General features: G+C 36.1%; 1 protein-coding gene across 4 annotated transcripts in view; it reads right to left on the bottom strand.

Moving 5' to 3' along the window:
* LRRCC1 (leucine rich repeat and coiled-coil centrosomal protein 1) overlaps positions 1–20,093 on the bottom strand; it is a 41,060-nt gene that overhangs the window by 6,646 nt on the left and 14,321 nt on the right. For 3 of the 4 annotated variants that reach the window (XR_002523878.2, XR_650805.4, XM_003902923.3), the window contains exons 7-17: positions 18,011–18,204; positions 16,710–16,857; positions 15,125–15,273; positions 11,573–11,777; positions 10,701–10,840; positions 9,120–9,321; positions 6,177–6,362; positions 5,241–5,415; positions 3,560–3,723; positions 1,139–1,347; positions 907–1,044 (exon numbers count right to left, since the gene is read on the bottom strand). Coding sequence is in view for 2 of the 4 variants with exons in the window: in XM_003902923.3 (XP_003902972.2) it covers positions 907–1,044; positions 1,139–1,347; positions 3,560–3,723; positions 5,241–5,415; positions 6,177–6,362; positions 9,120–9,321; positions 10,701–10,840; positions 11,573–11,777; positions 15,125–15,273; positions 16,710–16,857; positions 18,011–18,204 (1,910 nt within the window). In the remaining 2 variants the exon portion in view is untranslated. The remainder of the gene's footprint in view (positions 1–906; positions 1,045–1,138; positions 1,348–3,559; positions 3,724–5,240; positions 5,416–6,176; positions 6,363–9,119; positions 9,322–10,700; positions 10,841–11,572; positions 11,778–15,124; positions 15,274–16,709; positions 16,858–18,010; positions 18,205–20,093) is intronic. The other variant, XM_021942470.2, reaches the window with a different exon arrangement.

The raw sequence follows: 20,093 nt of genomic DNA, 5'->3' as shown, positions 1-20,093 counted from the left end.
CAGGAGAATTGCTTGAACCCAGGAGGCGGAAGTTGCAGTGAGCCCAGATTGCGCCATTGCACTCCAGCCTGGGCAATAAGAGCGAAACTCCATCTCGGAAAAACAAACAAAAAAATTGGCTCTCATTCTCAGCTTGTACTGGCAACTGCTATCTAAATGTCCTCTAGCCTCCTCAGGAGCTCACTGCCCCTGGTAGTCAACTGGCAGTCTCCTCTAAATTTCACTTACAACAACTAAAATATCACTAGCTGCTTTCATTCAAATACAGTTTAAAATGCTCATCATAATAAAAACAAAATGTTCACATAGCAATTTTTTTTTTTTTTTTTGAGACAAAGTTTCGCTCTTGTTGCCCAGGCTGGAGTATAATGGTGTGATCTCGGCTCACTGCAACCTCCACCTCCCAGGTTCAAGTGATTCTCTGGCTTCAGCCTCCTGAGTAGCTGGGATTACAGGCGCCTGCCACCCTGTCCAGCTAATTTTTTCTATTTTTAGTGGAGATGGGGTTTCACTGTGTTGACCAGGCTGGTCTCGAACTCCTGATCTCAGGTGATCCACCTACCTTGGCCTCCCAAAGTGCTGGGATTGCAGGCGTGAGCCACCACATGTGGCCTGCCTCATATAGCAATTCTTATGTGCCAAGCACTGTTCTAAGAACTAGATAATTCATATAAGCTATATCTATTCATAAATACACACATATATATATAAAATGTCAACCTCTTATCTAAAATTTAAGGTAGGTGCTACTGCTATCTTCATTTTACAGATGAAATGGAAATAAACTTCTTGGCAAATAACTATGTCCTACGAGATTTTTAGCCCTCCTCTCTTTATACATATTTCACCCATTCCACAGTGTTTATGATTAAGGAGATCTCAAATCCTTTAGAACTTAATGCTTACTTTTGTAGTTCAATACTTTTGTCTCTTTCCGCTTTAAGTTTCTTTTCTTTGTTTTCAAATTTTTCTTTCACTTCTTTTACTTGTGTTTCAAGATGACACAGAAGTTCTCCTTTATCATGCCACTTCCGATTCAGTGTACTAATATGAGAAGTAATTTGAAAAATAAATAGGGTTTATTAAATTATTAAGCCACATTTTATTTCTCAGTGGGAAACACTGTACTATATAATACCTGTAAGCTTTTCTAATTTCTTCAAGTTCTACTTCCTTTCCTTTCAACTGTTGTTTTAGTTTTTCTTTTCTTTCATTGTGCCTTTCTAACTTCTCAAGTATCTCATCCAGTTGTGAGGATTTTTCATCAAGTTGTTCTTGAGTGCATTTTTCTATTTCTGTGATCTTTTCTTGTAATCTTTTGATGTGTTCATCTTTTTCTTGTAAACACTTCAAGACAAAAATTGGTACTTTGTTTTTATTAACTTTAAATACTTCATATTCTGGTTAATTAGATATGGTTTATCCTTTTAAATAATATTTTAAACACATAAAATGCTTCAAACTATACTACAAGGCTACAGTAACCAAAACAGCATGGTTGCTGGGCGCGGTGGCTCAAGCCTGTAATCCCAGCACTTTGGGAGGCCGAGGCGGGTGGATCACAAGGTCAGGAGATCGAGACCATCCTGGCTAACATGGTGAAACCCCATCTCTACTAAAAATACAAAAAACTAGCTGGGCGTGGTAGCGGGCACCTATAGTCCCAGCTACTTGGGAGGCTGAGGCGGGAGAATGGCGTAAACCTGGGAGGCAGAGCTTGCAGTGAGCCAAGATCGCGCCACTGCACTCCAGCCTGGGAGACACAGAGAGACTCCGTCTCAAAAAAAAAACAAAAAAAACAAAAAAACAAAAAAAACACAGCATGGTACTGGTACCAAAACAGAGATATAGACCAATGGAACAGAACAGAGCCCTCAGAAATAATACCACATATCTACAGCCATCTGATCTTTGACAAACCTGACAAAAACAAGAAATGGGGAAATGATTCCCTATCTAATAAATGGTGCTGGGAAAATTGACTAGCCATAAGTAGAAAGCTGAAACTGGATCATTTCCTGGATCATTTCCTTACTCGTTATAAGAAAATTAATTCAAGATGGATTAGAGACTTAAATGTTAGACCTAAAACCATAAAAACCCTAGAAGAAAACCTAGGTAATACCATTCAGGACATAGGCATGGGCAAGGACTTCATGTCTAAAACACTAAAAGCAACGGCAACAAAAGCCAAATTTGACAAATGGGATCTCATTAAACTAAAGAGCTTCTGCACAGCAAAGGAAACTACCAGCAGAGTGAACAGGCAACCTACAGAATGGGAGAAAATTTTTGTAATCTACTCATCTGACAAAGGGCTAATATCCAGAACCTATAAAGAACTCAAACAAATTTACAAGAAAAAACCAAACAACCCCATCAAAAAGTGGGCAAAGGATATGAACAGACACTTCTCAAAAGAAGACATTCATACAGCCAACAGACACATGAAAAAATGCTCATCATCACTCGCCATCAGAGAAATGCAAATCAAAACCACAATGAGATCCCATCTCACACCAGTTAGAATGGCGATCATTAAAAAGTCAGGAAACAACAGGTGCTGGAGAGGATGTGGAGAAACAGGAACACTTTTACACTATTGGTGGGACTGTAAACTAGTTCAACCATTGTGGAAAACAGTCTGGCGATTCCTCAAGGATCTAGAACTAGAAATACCATTTGACCCAGCCATCCCATTACTGGATTATAAGTCATGCTGCTATAAAGACACATGCACACGTATGTTTATTGCAGCACTATTCACAATAGCAATGACTTGGAATCAACCCAAATGTCCATCAATGATAGACTGGATTAAGAAAATGTGGCACATATACACCATGGATTACTATGCAGCCATAAAAAAGGATGAGTTTGTGTCCTTTGTAGGGACATGGATGCAGCTGGAAACCATCATTCTCAGCAAACTATCGCAAGAACAGAAAACCAAATACTGCATGTTCTCACTCATAGGTGGGTACTGAACAATGAGATCACTTGGATACAGGAAAGCGAGCATCACACACCGGGTCCTATTGTGGGGAGGCGGTGGGGGAGGGATAGCATTAGGAGATATACCTAATGTAAATGACGAGTTAATGGGTGCAGCTCACCAACATGGCACATGTGTACACATGTAACAAACCTGCACGTTGTGCACATGTACCCTAGAACTTAAAGTATAATAAAAAAAAAAAAAAAAAGAAAAAAGAAAAAGAACAAGAACAAAAAACAAAAACAAAAAAACAAAAAAAACACATAAAATGTTCATTTTGTGACTCCTAACCCTTAATTGACACTGGGTATTTCCAGTTATTCCAAAGGCTATAATAAGATTCTCCATTAAATTCTGAAATAAAGTTCATTCCAAATTAATAAATATCATGTAGAACTTTTTAAGAGCAAAAGGGCAAATATTATAAAAAGAAATGCATGATAGTCTACTCTAAATTTTACAACAGTTGAAAAACACTGAAAAACAACTTTTGGATACTTTGATCCAAAGATTTTCAAACCTGCCATCTGCTCTTTAACCAAAATAAAATGTCAAACTTACATCTTTTAATTTTCTAATAGTTTCAGTTTGGTCATCTATGATTTTGCACTTTATTTTTAATGCATCACTATCACTTTCATTTGTCTTTCGCAGACATTCATTCTCTCTAGATAAACTTTCAATTTGAGCCTCCAATTTGCCACGATTTTGGGCTAGAGAAGATCCTAAGAAACAAAAATCATCAATTACAAACTTTGAAACACCTTGGGGATTTGTATCTTATTAAACTCTAACGAACTGTAATATAATAATAAAAAAACTAAATAAAGAATCATAGCTTATAATAGTACAATATGAAGAGGAAAAGGGAAGCAAACAAAAAGGCCTCTTATACACTTGTGGGTATTTTAAAACCTGAAACCACAAATAAAGTTGAGAATAAGTAACTCAGATATGTAATATTAATTCATGCTATGACATTCAAACAAACAAGAGCATATTAAAAATTCCTACAGAGAATGAACGAATAAGCAATGCTCCATTACAACTGAATATCTTGGCTGGGCGCAGCTGCTCACTCCTGTAATCCTAGCACTTTAGGAGGCTGAGGTGGGCGGACCACTTGAGGTCAGGAGTTTGAAACAAGGCTGGCCAACATGGTGAAACGCTGTCTCTAGTAAAAATACAAAAAAATTAGCTGGGTGTGGTGGCGCATGCCTGTAATCCCAGCTACTGGGGAGGATGAGGCAGGAGAATTGCTTGAACCTGGGAGGCAGGGTTGCAGCGAGCTGAGATCACACAACTGCACTTCAGCCTGGGCAACAGAGTGAGACTCATCTCAAAAAAAACCCAAAAAACCCCAAATATTTAGCTATTCATAATTTTAAAGGTATCTGTGAATGCAAAAAAACAAAAACAAAAACCAAAAAAAAACAACAACCCAGTATATATCTCTTGCTTTACAGAGATTGGAAAGGGAATGAGACTGAGGATTTACTGAAAAATAGTTTTCATTCATATAATATTTTAATTTGTGCATGCACAATAAATGTTGCATATATCAGAAAAGAAAATTAAATGTGTATACTGTACAAATAACTTGAAATCACTGTATAAGAATTATTTTTGGCCAGGTGCGGTGGCTCATGCCTGTAATCCCAGACCTTTGGGAGGCCGAGGTGGGTGGATCTCCTGAGGTCAGGAGTTTCAGACCAGCCTGGCCAACATGGTTAAACTCCGTCTCTACTAAAAATACAAAAATTAGCCAGGCGTGGCGGCATATGGCTGTAATCCCAGCTACTCAGGAGGCTGAGGCAGGAGAAGCGCTTGAACCCAGAAGGCAGAGGTTGCAGTGAGCTGAGACTGAGCTATCACACTCCAGCCTGGGCAACAAGAGCAAAACTCTGTCTCAAAAAAAAAATATATATATATTTTTAACAATATATTTAGATGTTACTTTGTAAAAGTAACACATGTTTCAGAAAAGTTGTCAAATTATCATGGGAAAAAAAATTTAAAAAATCAGAGCCATAACTTCTTCATTGGTATAATAAACTATTTCTCATTTCCTAAGAGGTCTTCATTCCCCTGCGGCTGGCAAATGCCTACTTATTCTTCCAGATAAAGGGTCGCCTTTTTTCTTGGCATCTTTAGGCAGAGTTGAGCCTTTTTGTCTCCCATACCCAGATTTGCTCACTTATAAGAATAAGCTATTTTCCCTTTGAAAATCTGAGAATTTTACCCTGTTGTGCCAGCTCATGTCCCCATACTTTTCTTTCTGTCCTTAAACCAAATATTAGTGATTCCTTGGCTGCTAGCTCAGAAATAAGCTGGACTTTTTCGTGCTTGAGAAGTTCTATTTGAATACTCTTCTGCTTGTCATCTTCAATTAAAATTTCAAGGGTGTTGATTTGATTCTGTATATTCCCAAAAAAGATAAATAAGAATTATTATAATAAGTGCTTTATTTTCTATTTTTTCCATCTTACAATGAGAAAAAATGTTATTTAAGCAAATACAAGTAAACATTATCAAATTTTACATTAGAAGTTTTAGTTTTACTAACTAAAGACCAATGTAGATCATGAAATAAACAGCCGAATTTAAGAGACCACTCCTTTAAACAATCTGAATTTTACTCTAAAATTGTTAAAGAGAAACTATACCTGTAATACTCAAAATTTTCACCAAGCATTTATATCAATAGTGTTAAAAGTCACTTTCCAGAAATAAATTTTGGGTAAAATAGCATTAATGTTTAAAATTGAGACAACAGCAATAAAGACATTAATTTAATGATTATTACATCTAAGTATATCTAAAACCACCAGCATCACCACCACAAAATTAATATCAGCAATCCAAGTGGTGCTTCCCAAACTTTAACCATTTGAGTATCACTTTCACAATTTTTGCTGTATCACTGTACTGCTCGCACCTATTTAACTGAACATGTTTCTTAAAACTAATTTACTTATTTTACCTAAATGCTATCTCATGAGCAATACAATTTGTGAAATCATGAGCTTAATTTCTTTAGTTGTACTAGTTTTCTTATATGCAATATATAATTAGTATCATTTAAAAGTTCCTTTTGTGTACTTCCTAAAATTATCACAACCTACTTGAGAAAATAATATAAAAAAATTTTAAAACATATAATGTTGCAAAGTCTTACCTGTAAATTTGCTGCTGTTTCTTGTTTCAATTTAGAAACTTCTGCCAGTTTTGTTTTTTGTTCCTTTACCATACAGGTCAGATCTTTAATTAAAGAGGAAGACTCATTTTCTTTTCGTTGAGCCCAAATAAGAGCGTGTTTGCTCTTTGCTAACTCAGTTGCAACATTTTCAAAACCATCTTTAACCTATATTCCAAAATTATATTATAAATGGCAGTTCTCCAAATAATTAGAAAATATTTGCTTCTGGAAACAGTATCACAGTTTTAGCAAAAGAGTAAGATTTAAAGATAATCTGTTTCAATCTACTAATTTCCAGATGATGGAACAGAGACCCAGGATGATTATATTTGCCTAAAGTGACCCAGGGAATTAGTGTCAAATCTAAAGCCAGAAATCATTTATTTGGGCTGGGCGTGGTGGCTCATGACTGTAATCCCAGCACTTTGGGAGGCCAAATCACTTGAGGTCAGGAGTTTGAGACCAGCCTGGCCAAAATGGTGAAACCCCATCTCTATTAAAAATACAAAAATGAGCCAGGTGTGGTGGTGCACGCCTGTAAAATTCCAGCTACTTGGGAGGCTTGAACCCGGGAGGAGGAGGCTGCAGTGAGCTGAGATAGCGCCACTGCACTCCAGCCTGGGTGGCCAGATATTGCTCTAAGCACTGAAATGCATCAGTGAATACCACAGATTAAAATCTTTGCTTTTGTAAAGCTTAAATTCTAGGTGGCAGGGACTGACAATATAACAACAAGCATAATAAATTATACATCATGTTAGATGATACTATATGCTTGGGTAAAAGGTTAGAAGGATGTGAAGTGTGTGAGGTGTTGGGAGATGTGGGTTCAAGTTTAACCGGCATAATCACTGAGAATACAACAATGGAGCAATGACTGGAAGAAGGCAGGGACTGCAGCCATGCAAATGTGTGGGAAAGGAGTATTTTAGGCAGGAATATGCCTGATACACTGGAGGACTAGGAAGAAGGCTGCTGTCACTGGAGTGGCATAAATGAAGGGGAAGGTAGTAGGAGATGAACTCAGAGGGCTAGATTGTGAAGTGTTTTGATCACTACTCTGAATAAAATGAAGGGACAATGGAGGTCTTTGAAGAGAGGAGTCATATTACCAAACATGTATTTTAAAAGAACACTCTAGCTGCTGTGTTTGGCATAAACAGAGGGGGGTAGGGGAAAGATAGAGGCAGGAAGATTAACTTGAAAGCTCTTCATATAATATAAGATAATGTGACATACCAGAGTGGCTATGTTAGAGGTGGTAAGAATTGGCCACATGTATATTTTTTAAATAATGGTGACAGAATCTCTTGAGGTACTGAATGTGTAGTGTCAGAGAAAGAGTAATCAACAATAACTTTGTTGTTGGCTTAAGCACCTAGAAGGATGGAGTTGTCTTTCACTGGGACAGGAGAAATGTCAAAGTAGAAGGTTTGGTAATAAAATCAGCAGTGAAGTAGAATATGTTAAATAGGTGGTTAGTCATAGAAGTTTAAAATTCATGCAAAACATCCAGGCTGGAGATATAATGATGCTGGAGGAGTTTACCAACAGAATGAGTGTGTATAGAAAAGAAAAGGGATTTAAGGGCTGAAAACCTGGGCACTGCAATAATGAAATTGTGGAAAAAATAAGATAAACAAAGAGAGACTGAAAAGACGTGACGTAACGGAAAGTCAAGAAAACCAAGAAATGCAGTATGGTGGAAACCAAGCAAAGAAAGAGTATGGAAGAGGAGAAAGCTATCAACCCTGTCTAATGCTACACCTAGGTCAAATCAGATGAGGACAAACTTAACTGACAACTTTCATAGTGTGGATATTGCTTGTGGCTTTGAGAGCACAATGCTAGCAGAGCAATAGAGATAAAAGCCAGATGAGAGCAGGTTGGAGAGGAGAGAAGTAGAGAAATCAAAGACAGCAAATGCCCAATTTTGAGATGTTCTGTTGTAAATGGAAGCAGAGAAACAACATAGTAGTCAAAGGAAGAAATGGAATCAAGTGAGTTTTAAGATGAGAGAAATCACAGCATGTTTGTATGCTGAAGGGAATGATCCAATATAGAGGGAAAAATTGCAGATGTAAGAGAGCAAGAAAGAAGGCTTACTGAAGCCATATCTTTAAGTAGGGAAGAGGCAATGGGATCTAGTATACGTTTGGTGGGACTGGTCGGAGGAGCACAATTATTCCTCTATAGCAAGGGTTACCAAACTTTTTCTAGAAAGTGCCAAACAGTAAACTGTTAGGCTATACAGGCCAGGCCATATGAACTCTGTTGAAAGTACTCAACTATGGCTGGGCACAGTGGCTCACGCCTGTAATCCCAGCAATTTGGGAGGCCGAGGCAGGTGGATCACCTGAGATCAGGAGTTCGAGACCAGCCTATCCAATATGGTGAAACCCTGTCTCTACTAAAAATACAAAAATTAGGCAGGTGTGGTGGCGTGTGACTATAGTCCCAGCTACTTGGGAGGCTGAGACAGGAGAACGGCTTGAATCTGGGAGGCAGAAATTGGAGTGAGCCGAGATCATGCCACTGCACCACTCCAGTAAAAAAAGTAAAAAATGAGCATGGCTCTGTTCCAATAAAGCTTTACTTAAAAGAGAAATAGGCAGCGGGCCATATTTGGCCTGGGGGCTTTAGTTTTTGCCAATCCCTACTCTATAGTAACAGGAGGGAATTCAGGTTTTCTGATTCCTATCCCAATATTCTATAACGTTTACAATCTTACTTAGTTTTTTCAAGAGCAATAAATAGTAGCTATTATTTACTTGAGGAAACTAAGGCCTCTAAGAATGTATATATTTTACTTAAGATTATGAAGCCAACATTTAATACAGCTATGTTTCTAAAACAAGTCCTCTCATCAAACCGTATCTTACTGATTCTGTTTTCAATAAAGAGCTGGGCGCCAATTCTTACATCTTGAAATCTTCTGGCTTCAACAGTTAAAGCAATACGGAATTCATTTTCTAAATCCATATACTGCTGGCTTAACACGTCAATTTTCTCTTGATATTCTTTTATCACTTGCTCATGTTTTTTCTCTTCTTTGGCTATTTCTTTAGCTAAGGCATCCTGGAACTCAGTATCAGTAAAAAACTCCCTTGTTTCAAGTTCCTTCCTGGAGGGAAAAACATATAAAGATAAAAGGATGATACTCACCTGAAAAGAAACATTGTAAAGGTCTTCACATAGTTCTTAATATTCTATATTCGCTATTGTTAATTCAATATCGGCCTCTAGCTTTCAAACACAGTAATTGGGCACAGATAGGTACAAATAATATGAGTTTTATTTGATTGTGTATTTAATAGTGATGGGGATAAGGGAAATATATCAAATCTTAACTTCATGAGATAGTTCAGAATCATTCTATGGCTTCAGAAATTCTTCAGGTGCATTTGCATAAGATATTTCACTGTATCTACTACTTTGGCCAAGTGTTTGACTTGCAATAAATACAGTCTGATTAGCACTGGTGGTTTGTTAATAGAAAAAGTCAGTTAAAGTATAAAATTATTTACTAATCTTTTGATATTGGGCCAGTTAGTCCATTCTTTACAGTTCTCCACTACTTTTCTTGCATTACTGAAACCCATAATGTGAAACCCATCATTTCCAGTTTTTGGTTTCTTTAAACTGGAATGAAACTAAGTAAAGCAAACTAAGTACAAAATGCCTGTACAGGAAACTAAGTACAAAATTCTAGATTTTTGTGATTATTTTCCCCCAATCTTTTATAGTTGTCTCTTCTACACATGATACCAATTTTCCCCAGAGCACCAAAATTTATGTAGATACAAAACAAAACAGGTTTGGGAATAAATACAATTAACATATGATAATCATACAATTTCACTGGTAGGATAGTACATAAATAACTAAAATAGATAAGCTGAAAATGTTCAAATTACTGCGGATTCTATAGAGCAAGAGTTGACAAACTACAGCCCATCAGCCAAATGTGACCTACAGCCTTTTTCTTTGTTAATAAACTTTTAATGTAACATAGCCATGCTGTTCATTTTATGTATTATCTATGGCTACTTTTGTGCTACAAAGGCAAAGTTAGGTATGGCCTACAGAGCCTGAAATATTTTCTATGTGACCCTTTACAGAAAAATTTCACTGACCTCTCCTTCAGAAGAATAAAGAATACTGATTAATTTACTGATTAATTTACTAATTAATTAACTTGGAGGTCAATTAAAAATTTTCTCTCTATAAAGACCAACTTTTGGCTGGGTTTGGAGAAATGAAAAATAAGCTATATTGTTATAAACCTATACTTCAAATACTGATAACAAAGGCACCTATTCATTTTTTAGCTACTAGTTCTTGCTATAGGGCTGATTCTAATGTACACATACATGAATATGGCATTTTCCAATAACTGATTCTGTCAGACTATACGAATGCTCAGTCACTATCTTTAAATACTGGTGGTGGGGAACCAGTAGCTTTCTTTTTCTATTTTTAAATGCCACATTTTTCATTTACCTGTGTTCCTGTTCTTTCAATGCAAGAAGTTCATGAAGTTGTTGCACTTGTTCTCTTTCTCGATGAAGGGAAGTTCTAAGTAAGTATATTTCTCTATCAGCAGCTGAAGCTTTGAGTTCCACCTCTTGGATCAGTCTTATCTGAGTAAAATGCACACAATTACAGTATTTAGATAATAATCTCCCCTGCTATTTTAATGTCAATTTCCATAAGTACCTTTTAAATGACAGTGTCTGGTGACTAAGTTGATTTTCAAAATTTAGGAAATTAATGATGTTTCAGTCACACAAAGTGCAGCGTTGGAAGGAACAAATACACTAGCATTAACTATTGCTTATTTGCATCACAGATTTTAATAATTTCCATTCAGAAGTATGACAATGAAATTCCTTCAACCACCTGAAAGCCTTTTTAAAAGCCAGCTCTCTCAGAATAAAAGCCTAACTACCTGCAACATTTCTATCAACTTTTCTTTTTAACTGCTTTAAGAGCTAGTAGTGTTAATTTAGACATAATTCAACAGGCTTTGTGACTGTTAAATTAACAGCAATTTAATTTTTGCATATAGCCTCACATCTTTTTTTTTTTTTTTTGCTTATTTCCAATTTTATTTTTCCAATAATAAAAGGGCTTTCATTGTTGTTAACATCTAAAGTTCATTCAAGAAGATACCTACTATGACAGATATTTTTTTTAAAAAAGAAAAAATATACTAGCTAATTAGCTAAGAAAGAAGCTTTGCATTTTGTGACAGAAGCTTCTGCCATTTAGCCTCACATCTTTTAGGTTTTCTAGGTGGTATAATTTGTTTCACAATAGAAGCTATGAATTTGTGTTAATCTATGCCACTCATACACTAAATAGAGAAATACCTGTGCCGCCTGCTGCTGCCTTTTTTGTCTCTCCATTTTTTCTAATGATTTTTCCAGGGTTCTTAAGTGTTTAAGGTGATCCTCTTGTTGATCTTTTGCTTTCATTAGTTCAACAGTCAGTTTTTTAATTTCATTTTGAAGTTTGTGAACCATAACTTCGAGTTGTCCTTTGGAATTTCTCTCTCTAAAAATAATTTCCTTTAGCCTAAAGCAGAAGTTATATGTGGTGTTAAGTATATACACATATAAAAATGATAAAATGGTAATAAGTGTTCAAACTTAGAGATCTGAAGTATGTTTCAAATTCTAATTACAGTAAAAACTGGCAGAAAAATAGTGCGTCTTTCCCCTACTCCTGAACCTAACATTATGATCAAAAGGAAAATATTTTATATAAATTACTATTCCACAGCAGAACTTTACTAAACAATTTGTTTCAGGCATTATACTAGATATTGGACTTAAAGGCAAGCAAGATGAGTAAGATGGAGTTTTCTCTGCCTTCGAGGAACCCAGCATCTCACAGAAGGAACAGACATGATATATTTATAAAGCGATATGACAGATGTGCTACATAAATAGCAACCTGTAAGTCAACTTGGACTCCTTGTATCTAACCCAGACACCCAATATTGCTCCCAGCTTTGTGCTGGTTAGAACCCTTTCATTACAACTGAAAACTCTTAATCAGTTTCAATAAAAGAGAGAATTTACTGACTTGCATAAGCAAACATAGAGAAGGATGTGGTGGCACTATGCTGAGGGACCACTGAAACCAAGAACATAACACAATCCTAGAATCTGGCTTCAAAAGCAGACTCTAGGAAATCAGATATAGGTGGTCTGCATGGTGTCATGCAAGAATCTTTATGTTTGGGGTAAGGGTACAGGAGGGAGACTATGAACATCTCTGGGATCATATTCTAATAGCCCTGAACCAAACAGGAAAGAGTATCTTTCTCTAGCTCAATTTAGAATGAGTCCTAGGCAAGGCTCTGATTAGTCCAATTGGATTCATATGTCCACCCCATGAACCAATCACTGTGGCCATAGGATACAGGATGTTTACCCAGCTTAGGCCAAGTGCTCACCCCTTACTACAGACAGGTGGTTGAGATGACAGACTATAAGTCTATTGTTTGGAAACGGGACACTGACAAAGACGCAGCCTCATGAAGAAATTACTGAGTCATGCAGCCAACCCAGTGTAATTTCCAAGGCATATTTAAAAAAATATATCCATCAACTTCTACATTATGGTCATTTCTCCAATTCTTGTCCTTATCATCTTTCTTCTTGACTTCAATGAGAGTACTCTCCGAACTGGTCTTCCTTTGTTCATGCTCTCAACTCCTGTTTGGTATGCTATATGAAAGAGTGCTAGACTGCATATGGGTTGCGGGCAGGGAAGCCACCGAGAAGTAGAAATGGAACAATCATCTAAGCAACAGATAAGGGCCTAAAGAAAGGTAACAGGTTTGGGATACAGAGGAGATAGTTCAACATCTTTTAAGATGATATCAGTATTAATTGATGAATAAAGATATCAATAAAGATGATAATATCAACTGGCTGTGGGATAGGAGAAAGAGAAAGGAAGCAAAAAAAAAAAAAAGATTCCTAGATTTCTATAGTTTTAGTGACCGACTGGATGCTGGATGGGGCACCATTTATTAGGGCAAGAAATATATAATAAGGAAGAAGAATGAGTCCACCTGAGGCCATGCTGATCTTAAGAAACTTATGAGGAATACAGACAAGCCATTTTTAGTAGATAATTGGATGAACAGATCTGGTCATCAGGGAGGTTTGGATAATAAAAATACCAAAGTAGATAAGATTCATTTTTTTGAAATTGTATGGCACCCACATGCCAGGCCCTTTATTAGGGATACTGATTCCCTACCAAGGCACATAAGGGAATAGGAAGATTAGTAAGGATCTAATCTCAAACAAACATGTGGTAGTGGTGGGGGTGGGGGGTGGCGTAGATAGAAGAATCAGAAAAGATTGGTTTTTCATGAAAAAAATGAATACATAACTTGGGAAACACAGGCACAACAACAGTTAAGTAAGAAGAAAGATAAAGTGTGCCCAAAGTCTTCCAGTTTAAATGGACTGGCTAGCAGCCCTAGACACAGCTTCCTCTAATATCCCGCTAAATACTTAGAATACAGAATAAAGTAAAAATTCATACACATATAACTGAAAACAAAAGATAACAGAGTGCCAAAATTTGGGAATAATTTCAATTATAAGGCAAATGGAACTAAATTGAAATTAAAAACAACTCCTACAACACTCAGGCTTTGCCTCATGAAACTGCTCCATTCTGAAAAAAGGAAGACAGATCTCTTCTCTTCTACTGTCTGTCCATGACTCAGTCACAGGGTCTCTATAAATCTGTCACTACATAATGTTGGTTACTTACCCACTTACTGAAAGCAGGAGTGCTGTTTTTCTGAGGTAGAACACTCTAACTGAACCATCCTGTTCCCTCATCATACCCAGTGGCTTCTTGTGTCAATTCAGACAGACATTTGTAAAATACAAACAAGGCAGGAAGTTGGTGGGTAGTGGTAGAAGGGCTAACAATAACATTATGCATCATAGCTTTATAATTATAGAGGTTTAATAGCACGCATGTTGCATATTAGAATTGTCTTTATACTCGTCAGGTACAACATATCAGAGAACCATGCAGTGGGGTAGAAAACACCATGTCAGTATCACAAAAGTGCTTAAAAGAAACTGGGAACTGGGCTGTGAACTGTGTACATCAACTTATCCAAATGAGATTTTAGAAGGGGAATTATCCACTGCACAATCAGACAGGAAATGGAACCAGGAGCAACTTCCCAAAGTCTGTTAGCAAATGTCAAGTCTAGAAACCTAGTGCTCATTCAAGGATAAGAAACCATAAGAAACTCTAAAAATCTTATAATCATTTGAGGAAAAGCATAACATTAGAAATAATTACAGGAAACAGAAGAAAAAAAGTTATTGTAATTTAAAAAACTAGTATTTTCACAGAATGAAATGACAGACCTGTATTAAAGAATGCAATACAACAAAACAAAACAAAACAAAAAAAACCCAGATAAAATGGGAGACGTAATGGTGAGGATAGAATAAAAACATTAGATTAAGAAACTGGGCTATATGATACCAAAGCTCCCTGCAGAAGATGAGTATGTGATGAAATCAAACATGACCCAAGAAGCTGAAAGAAAAAGGCTGCCAATGCCTGCCCTTTACAGAATCTGGCACTTTATATAAAAAGTTGTTAATCACTGCTCTAGTCTCTTGCTGTTCTTTACTTATAATATTTACCCGACACCTTCCTGCTTGAGGGCTCAAATACATGTATCTGAATTTCTTGTTGATATAACAAGCTATTAAAGTGCTAAATTATCTAATACAATTAGTTCAAATCAAACTAAAACCACATACATTGTTGTTGATTGAACTACACTGAAACTAAGGAATTAAAGTTCTAAAGTCAGTATTCTTTATGCTATGAGGTATCTTCAGGTTTATTAATTTTTTTACCTATCTGTGGTAAGTAAAGCCAGACTATGAATATCATCTTTTTCATTTGCATGTTTATGCAGCTCATCGATATAATCCATGAGTTTATTTTCGGCTTGCTCAGCTCTCCATCTCTTCTCTCTCTCTTGGTCTAGCTGTTCAACAAGGGACTGAAAAAAAACAACAAAGTTATGTGAACTTATAAAAGTTACCTAACTTCTCACAGCCTCAATTTTCCCATTTATAACAGGGGAATAATAGTACCTACTTCAAAGAGCTGCGGTGAAACTTTTTATTTTATTTTTTTGAGTCTCATTCTGTCACCCAGGCTGGAGTGGAGGGGCCTGATCTCAGCTCACTGCAAACTCTGCCTCCTGGGTTCCAGCAATTCTTCTGCCTCAGCTTCCTGAGTAGCTGGGACCACAGGCATGTCCCACCACGCTTGGCTGTTTTTTGTATTTTTAGTAGAGACGGGGTTTCACCACGTTGGTCAGGCTGGTCTCGAACTCCTGACCTCAAGTGATCCACCCACCTTGGCCTCCCAAAGTGTTGGGATTACAGGCGTGAGCCACTGCGCCTGGCCAAAAATTAAGTTAATGGTAGCAAAGCATATAGGTAAGTGCAGAACAGTGCCTGCTACATAATAACCAATCAATAAATGTTAGCTGCCATTATTATGCCACAGTAGATAAGATTCGTTTTTTGAAATAGTATATACTCATAGCATGGCACCCACATGCCAGACCCTGTATTAAGGATACAGAGTCCTTACCAAGGCACGCAAGGAATATGAAGATTGGTAAGGATCTAATCTCAAACAAACTTGGGGGGGTAGAATCAGACAAGATTGATTTTTCATGAGAAAAATGAATATATAACTTGGGAAACACAGGCACAATAGGTTAAGTAAGAAGAAAGATGAAGTGTGTCCAAAGTCATAATGATAATTATTATTTTTCAATATTAAAGCCTCTATAGTTGAGAATAAGGGGAGGAAACCAGTAGCCTAAAATGTACCAATTCTATTACTGAAAGAACAATACACAAGTAATATAAGGGGAAGTTAATGAAAAATATAAAATAATGAATCCACAAGTACTGAAGTTTCTCAACATGAGAATTGTCAAGAAAATTTTGAAGAATTAAAAAATGTTTGAACACTTCTTAATCTGGGATCCAGTGGTCCAAAATTGAGTTTCAGGAAAGTCCATGAAAACCTTGAAATTATATACATTTGCTTTGAGTGTAAAAATAGGCTTCTTTGAGAAGACCTGTAGAGATTTTTAGATACTGAAAAGGGTCTGACACCCCAAAAAAGTAGGAAGCACTACATTAAGGAATAAGAATTTAAATATTCATAACTGTTTCTTCCTCCAGAAGCATATAACAAATGATTTCACTTAAATCTGATCATAAAAAAATGAAATTTTCATTCATTCAAAAATAACATTACATAAAATCTGGAAATCAGGAAGGAAAAAATAACCAATTTTCATCACTCCAATAAAATTCAAACACTTTTTGCTAATAAAAGCATGCATAATTTTTCTGGGACTCTGTATTTAAAATTATTCATACTACTTTTTCTTAATTTCTTAAATCATACCTGGTAAGTGTTGTCTTCTGAGTGACTTTTGTCTACTTTAATTATTTCAGTCTTTGGCTTTTCTGATTCTTGTAACATAGGACAGTTCGCTAAAGATGAGCTTACATATAATTCTTTAAGGTAAGGTGGTTTCATTTTACGATTACAACTGTAAAGAATAAAACATAGCAAATCACTCAAAAAAGTGTGTTCACATTACTTTTCTCTAACATTAACATTTCTAGTTGTATATGCAAACAGCTTTTTAAAAAGAATATTAATCAAATTATAGTAACTTGGACAAACTGCTTTATAAATTTTATAATGGGTGTGCTCTGTTGATTAATGAGTACCTCAAGATTTTAAAAAAGATAATGATTTCATAAATGTTCAGGGTTCAACATTTTCAGGTAGGGTAGAATTCTTGGATATACCAGAATAATTTAAAAAGTACTACGGTAAGGTGATACCTAAGAACTCGAAAAGACAGTAAACAGAACTACTCTTTGGGAGTTAAAAGTTTAAAATCGACACATAATGGATCAAAGTTAATAGATTCTATCACTTGGTAGGACCAAAGAAATTCCAGGGTACGTCCTGGAAAAAAGTACAGTGTTTGAAGTGAACTGAATGCCTCTGTGTGTGTGTGTGTGTGTATATATATGTACATGTAAAATGTAATTGGGTAGGTATGGAAGAATTAAACAACAAAACAACAAAATATGCTTTGCAAAAGGAGAATTACAGAAGCAAAAGTTTACTGTAACCATCCCAGAGTAGTCATTTCTGAACCACTTGTCATGGTGATCCCAATTACGAAAGTACAGACATCGGTTTCCCTTGTCCTTATGGCATTAAACACAATCATCTTATTCACATTTAATCCTAAACTCAGTGTCATCTGACTAGGACTTGGCTTTCCATCTAGATCTGCCTACAAAGAGAGAAAAGGCTAGTCATGTAGACTCAAGTGTACCAGTCTTATTTCCCACTGTAAATGAATGAAACTAAAACCACATACATTCTTTTTGATTGAACTAAACCTAGATTAAACGAAGGTATTCCAGTTCTAAGGTCAGTATTCTTTATGCTATGAGATATCTTCAGGTTTATACATTAATTTTGCAACTAAGGTACAGACACAGAGAAAAGGATCCTTTTATATACATTTACATGAATGTACTGACCAGATCAGAACCTACAAGGCTGAAAAATCAAATCTTCAACATTAGTAAAGTAATAAATATCACCATGAGATAGCTTCGAGAAGCCAGCATTATTAACTTCTGTGTGCCTTAAATTTCTAAAACTAAAACAAGTACCTTACAAAAGAGTTGCAGTTTTTATTGTGGTGCTTAATAGTTTGAATGGTTTTGGCATAATACGGGATTTTTGATCTTCGAGGAACTTTTTTATTGCATTCTTTTCTGTTTCCATAGTCACTTTCAGAAGTTATATCTGTGTCTCTTTTTGGTCTGGGGTCTTTCTCAGGAACATTATCTATTGAATTACAAGTCTAGAATTTAAAAAGCCAACAAAGTTTGTTAAAAGTTCCGTATAAAAAAGATTGAAATTGGAAATTTTCTGAAATATTATGACTTTTTATATGATTAAGGGTTTATAAACTAGAAATGTTTGACATTAAAGACAGGGAATTAAGCTTCTGGTATGGACAAGTAGGCATCTACCATGTTGACTTTCCTGCAGATAACAATTATAAACTCTGGAAAAAATACAAACAAAACAAAACAAAAATAAAAACTACTTGAAGGCCTTAGAAAGTGAACAAAAGTAGGATTATTCTAGAGGGGAGGTGACACTTGGAAAATGGACCAGAATGAGGGTGTTTCTGTTTTTTATGGTTTTTAGCCTGAGAATGTACCACAATCAGTATCATGCAGAGAGTCTAAACCTCAGGTAGGAAAAACCAGACTTCTGGGCCTAAGGAACCAGAGGGCAGTATGAAGTGGACTGCAAGTGGCCCAGCAAAGAATGAAATACATGAAATGAACTTTGAACTGCTCCCTAAGATAAAAACATACAATCTGAGTCAAACCAAGTTAAATGCTTACTAAAAACAAAAATGCCAACACTCTTTGGAGGACTATAACCAAATCTAGAGTATCCACAACAAAACATTCACGATGTCCAGGATGCACTTCAAAATTGCTCGCCATAGGAAGAACCAGGAAAATGACCTATTCTCAAGACAAAATGGAGACCAAACCTGAGATGACTCAATGTTTGAATAAGCAAACAAGAACTTTAAAATAGTGATCAAATAGTGATGTTCTGTGAGATAATAAGAAATACGCCTGTCATAAACAAAAAGACAAGAAAACTCAGCGCAGAAGTAGAACTATAAAAAATAGAAATTCTATAACTGAAAAATACAATGTCTGAAGTAGAAACTGAGATTAATAGCAGAATGAGACAATAAAGAAAGAGTACACGAACCTGAAGCTAGCTCAATGGAAGTTATTTGATATGAAGAATACAGAAAAACAAATGTTGACAAAATGTACAGAGCCTTGGGGAATTTTGAGGCAATATCAAAAAGTCTACATGGAATCTGAAAGAGAGAGGAGAGAATGGAGCAGAATAAATATTGGAAGAAAGTTCCCAAATTAGGTGAAAACACAAAATTACAGATTCAGGAAGCATAGAGAAACTGGAAGTAGGATAAACACAAAGAAAACCATCCTTAGGTACAATGCAGTCAAACTGCTGAAAACAAACAGAGACAAATTCTTGACAGTAGCCAAAGAAAAATGGTATATTACATACAAGAAATCAAGGATCTTGAATTCATGTTAACTTTGCAATCAAAACTATGGAGACCAGGGACAGTACTGAAAGAAAAAAAAAATTGTCAATTGAGAACTCTATATTCAGTGAAAAAGTCCAGTAAGACTAAAGGTGAAACACACTACTATCCACAGATGTAACACTACATTTGCTAAAGGAAGTTCAGACTGGAAGTCCTGGCTGAAGGAATAGAACACTAGATGGAAATTTGAATCCTCAAGAAGAAATAAGAGCATCACAGTTGATTTACATACAGATAAATACAAATAATGTTTAAACATTTTACTTGAAGTGATACAGTATTAACTCTAAGTAGACTATTTCAAGTCTTTTTTTAGAGCATTCAGACCAAAACAAAACCTAAAGAATTGTGACTAAAAAACCAACATTATCAATTAAAACTGAATTATATCCCAGCACTTTGGGAAGCCAAGGCGGGTGGATCACCTGAGCTGGGGAGTTCAAGGCCAGCCTGAACAACATGGAGAAACCCAGTCTCTACTAAAAATACAAAATTAGCCATGGTGTGGTGGTATATGCCTGTAATCCCTGCTACTCAGGATGCTGAGGCAGGAGAATCGCTTGAACCCAGGAGGT

The sequence above is a fragment of the Papio anubis genome, chromosome 8 (genome assembly GCF_008728515.1).
Source record: "Papio anubis isolate 15944 chromosome 8, Panubis1.0, whole genome shotgun sequence".
NCBI classification, from domain to species: domain Eukaryota; kingdom Metazoa; phylum Chordata; class Mammalia; order Primates; family Cercopithecidae; genus Papio; species Papio anubis.
Note: the sequence above shows the minus strand (reverse complement) of the source record. Positions and strands in the feature narration are given on the sequence as shown.